Here is a 5199-nt window from a genome sequence, read left to right on the forward strand (position 1 = left end):
CAGAATAAAGTTTACACGGGCGGTAAATTGGCAATCGAACCCGCATCAACCTAGCGCTTACAAAAATTCGCTGGGATTTTATTTTTAATTCAACTCTGTTTCTCTATTTCAGATCTCGAGCCAATATAAGCCACAGCCCCATGACCTTCACAACAAGTCGTTCTTGATTTGGCCACCAAGGCAAAGCGCCTTAAAACTCCACCCTTGGACTTTTCATCCCCCTCACTACTCGGTACAGTCGAATTAGGTATTCTTGACCTTATAAGCCGAAAACGGTGCGCCCAACAACGGACCCCTCAAACTTTCCGGTCTCATATCGCCACCAGAGTCCCTTTCCCTCGCTGATCATTCACGGCGCATGCGTGAAACATTTCCCGAGGTTAACCGATCATGTCCGAACTTCGGCCGATTCTCCCGAAGACGACCACGATCATTCCGCTGTCGAATAACGACATTTGTGTGACGTCACTGATCAAGGAGAAAATCCGAGAGTACATGATGAAGGGACAGGCGAAGGAGGTGGATCCAGGCGACGAGGCTTCCCCTATTAAGGTGAGTAAATGTATGTTAAAAATCTGGTGTGAACATCACACGACTTTCCTTATCCTATTGAATGATGCTTATTTGAGTGTTCTTTTACCATAACTTTTACAATATGTCTAACCGTTTTGTCGCTATAGCTGAAAACCGCCAAAATCGGTCGAAATCTGTCCAAAAGCGGTCAAAATACCGCCAAGGGCAGCAACCATCTCAACCAAACGTTTTGTGTTGCATCTTTGTCACATTTGTGAACTACATACCAAATTTCAAGTCTTTAGCTTATACCGTTCCCGAGATATTGTTAAATTGCACCGAAAACCGCCAAAAAGCGGTAAAATGCCGCCAACCGTTGCACCGGTCTTAACCAAAAGTTTCGTGTCGCATCCTTGTCATATTTGACATCTACATACCAAATTTCAAGTCTCTAGCTTTTACCGTTCTCGAGATATTTTGTTTACAGACAGACAGACAGACAGACAGACACACAGACACACACACGGACCAATGGCTGAAACTTTGGATTTAGGCTCTAGGGACCTCAAAACGTGTTTTGGCACTAAAATCTGACCATCGAAAATTTGACCCGATAACATTACTTTCCTTCCTATAGGATAAGGAAAGTAAAAATCAAAACGTCAAGTTGTTCTTTAGTTTTACTCCTTAACTAAACACATCTCACATTTCATTACTTGCTCACATGGTTTTAGGGTAGATAAAGTCCATTATCTACTCAATAAGAACAAGCTATAAATTAAATGAATCCATCTAGGTATATTCTATGGATTTCCAAGTGGTGCCTATATTTACGAGTACCTATATCCTACACTAATATGAAAGCGGAAGGAAACTCACTTGGATTGGTTGATCGTATTCGATTTGTTGAACTTGAGGTAAACCATTGGATAGACGTTCCAAGTTGTACTAGGTCGTCCGCCCAGGGTTCCGTTCTTTATCATGTACAGATAGGGTTCGTTCTCGGAACGGCTAGCCTTCTATCCTGTCCTGTTCTTTTCGATTTCAGGACGATAAGAGCGATAAGACCTCAGTTGTTACAGTTCCTTCTATCGAACAACTTTGAAACCACCACAACTTTTCAATTTTGAATCGACTTTCCTTACGACAGTTTTAGCTAAATAGACACGAATAATTATGAACCATAGCCAGCCTAGTTAGCTTAGTTGGTAGTGCGTCTGCCTTGTAAGCGCTAGGCCGCGGGTTCGATTCCCGCCCGGGCCGGATTTTATCCTGATGGTATAATGTTCGTTCTCGGAACGGCTGGCTTTCTCCTATCCTGTCTTCCTTCTCTAGTATTCTACTTGTCTCCTTCCCTAATGCATGTCTAGTATTCTACTTGTCTCCTTCCCTAATGCATGTCTAGTATTCTACTTGTCTCCTTCCCTAATGCATGTCTAGTAGTCTACTTGTCTCCTTCCTATTTGGGTTAACTCCATACACAAAAATTTGGACCGATTGCAATACTTTCATTACTAGTAATAGAAAGTAAAAAGCCCACTCTGAGGCTTAAGGCCCTTTCCCCCTGAGTTTCATCCGATTTTTTCCGAATGTCCTTGTAGGTTGCAATGTAATTTAAATGAGAGTGTTTCCACTACAGCACTACACACGGCACGATTTTTTTCAACTACACAAAATGTCCTTGTAGGTTGCAATGTAATTTAAATGAGAGTGTTCCCACTACAGCACTACACACTGCACGATTTTTTTCAACTACACAAAATGTCCTTGTAGGTTGCAATGTAATTTAAATGAGAGTGTTCCCACTACAGCACTACACACGGCACGATTTTTTTCAACTACACAAAATGTCCTTGTAGGTTGCAATGTAATTTAAATGAGAGTGTTTCCACTACAGCACTACACACGGCACGATTTTTTTCAACTACACAAAATGTCCTTGTAGGTTGCAATGTAATTTAAATGAGAGTGTTTCCACTACAGCACTACACACGGCACGATTTTTTTCAACTACACAAAATGTCCTTGTAGGTTGCAATGTAATTTAAATGAGAGTGTTTCCACTACAGCACTACACACGGCACGATTTTTTTCAACTACACAAAATGTCCTTGTAGGTTGCAATGTAATTTAAATGAGAGTGTTTCCACTACAGCACTACACACGGCACGATTTTTTTCAACTACACAAAATGTCCTTGTAGGTTGCAATGTAATTTAAATGAGAGTGTTTCCACTACAGCACTACACACGGCACGATTTTTTTCAACTACACAAAATGTCCTTGTAGGTTGCAATGTAATTTAAATGAGAGTGTTTCCACTACAGCACTACACACGGCACGATTTTTTTCAACTACACAAAATGTCCTTGTAGGTTGCAATGTAATTTAAATGAGAGTGTTTCCACTACAGCACTACACACGGCACGATTTTTTTCAACTACACAAAATGTCCTTGTAGGTTGCAATGTAATTTAAATGAGAGTGTTTCCACTACAGCACTACACACGGCACGATTTTTTTCAACTACACAAAATGTCCTTGTAGGTTGCAATGTAATTTAAATGAGAGTGTTTCCACTACAGCACTACACACGGCACGATTTTTTTCAACTACACAAAATGTCCTTGTAGGTTGCAATGTAATTTAAATGAGAGTGTTTCCACTACAGCACTACACACGGCACGATTTTTTTCAACTACACAAAATGTCCTTGTAGGTTGCAATGTAATTTAAATGAGAGTGTTTCCACTACAGCACTACACACGGCACGATTTTTTTCAACTACACAAAATGTCCTTGTAGGTTGCAATGTAATTTAAATGAGAGTGTTTCCACTACAGCACTACACACGGCACGATTTTTTTCAACTACACAAAATGTCCTTGTAGGTTGCAATGTAATTTAAATGAGAGTGTTTCCACTACAGCACTACACACGGCACGATTTTTTTCAACTACACAAAATGTCCTTGTAGGTTGCAATGTAATTTAAATGAGAGTGTTTCCACTACAGCACTACACACGGCACGATTTTTTTCAACTACACAAAATGTCCTTGTAGGTTGCAATGTAATTTAAATGAGAGTGTTTCCACTACAGCACTACACACGGCACGATTTTTTTCAACTACACAAAATGTCCTTGTAGGTTGCAATGTAATTTAAATGAGAGTGTTTCCACTACAGCACTACACACGGCACGATTTTTTTCAACTACACAAAATGTCCTTGTAGGTTGCAATGTAATTTAAATGAGAGTGTTTCCACTACAGCACTACACACGGCACGATTTTTTTCAACTACACAAAATGTCCTTGTAGGTTGCAATGTAATTTAAATGAGAGTGTTTCCACTACAGCACTACACACGGCACGATTTTTTTCAACTACACAAAATGTCCTTGTAGGTTGCAATGTAATTTAAATGAGAGTGTTTCCACTACAGCACTACACACGGCACGATTTTTTTCAACTACACAAAATGTCCTTGTAGGTTGCAATGTAATTTAAATGAGAGTGTTTCCACTACAGCACTACACACGGCACGATTTTTTTCAACTACACAAAATGTCCTTGTAGGTTGCAATGTAATTTAAATGAGAGTGTTTCCACTACAGCACTACACACGGCACGATTTTTTTCAACTACACAAAATGTCCTTGTAGGTTGCAATGTAATTTAAATGAGAGTGTTTCCACTACAGCACTACACACGGCACGATTTTTTTCAACTACACAAAATGTCCTTGTAGGTTGCAATGTAATTTAAATGAGAGTGTTTCCACTACAGCACTACACACGGCACGATTTTTTTCAACTACACAAAATGTCCTTGTAGGTTGCAATGTAATTTATGTAGCAAATGCCGTCATTTACCAAATACCGAGACGAAATGGGATCGTGACTTTGATAGTCAGAGGGTGTAACAATGAGTTGTCCTTGATAGCCGAGAAAGAATATGACTAGCGCCGCCTACGTTCCACACAGAATATGGGATCTCCACAGAACCAGGTCTTCCGTAGAACCAGTTCTCCCGTTGGACCGCCATCCCCCACAGGATCTGCGTCCAACACAGGACCCGCGTCCTCCACAGGACCCGCGTCCTCCACAGGACCCGCGTCCTCCATAGGACCCGCGTCCTCCATAGGACCCACGTCCACCATAGGACCCACGTCCACCATAGGACCCGCGTCCACCATAGGACCCGTGTCCTCCATGTTCAGGGCATAAGCCCCAGACGGTCTCCAACCACCCCTTACAACCGTCCCAATCCTCCGAGATGGCCCCATGGCCGATCGCTGGTATTCGTGAGGCACCCCGCGGTCCTATACCATACGTGGCGTCCCTCGACCCACGACTATGTGGAACACCTCTGTCCACGACGGCTCAGGCCCGCCCAATCAGTCTATTTGACTTAGAATATCTCGCCTGTGGCGACAGGGATCTAGAAGTCGTAGAAGAAAAAGAAAAATTCCGTTGGTTCTCATTTTTCCTGCTCTATGACTTTGAAACATCACCCGAGTAAGCGCAACTGATCTATTGTCCAATATTCTCAAGATGGGTTTGAATGAAAGGTGACACTATCGGCTGGAGCCATAAATTCTATTTTAATTTCTATTTTTTTTTTTTTTAAGGTTTATTCTATTTAATCGACTTATAGCGTACATATCTGGGTACCTACCTCGGT

General features: G+C 41.5%; 1 protein-coding gene across 1 annotated transcript in view; it reads right to left on the reverse strand.

Annotated features, from left to right (window-relative positions):
• LOC113472516 (probable serine/threonine-protein kinase DDB_G0267514) overlaps window positions 1–4729 on the reverse strand; it is a gene marked incomplete at its 3' end in the record, with an annotated part of 5897 nt that extends 1168 nt beyond the window's left edge. Inside the window, exon 1 of the mRNA XM_026832291.1 lies at window positions 4489–4729. Within this exon, the coding sequence (XP_026688092.1) occupies window positions 4489–4729 (241 nt within the window). The remainder of the gene's footprint in view (window positions 1–4488) is intronic.
• Between the last annotated feature and the right edge of the window lie 470 nt (window positions 4730–5199).

Source organism: Diaphorina citri, unplaced genomic scaffold (assembly GCF_000475195.1).
Source record: "Diaphorina citri unplaced genomic scaffold, Diaci psyllid genome assembly version 1.1 scaffold5901, whole genome shotgun sequence".
Classification (NCBI taxonomy): domain Eukaryota; kingdom Metazoa; phylum Arthropoda; class Insecta; order Hemiptera; family Psyllidae; genus Diaphorina; species Diaphorina citri.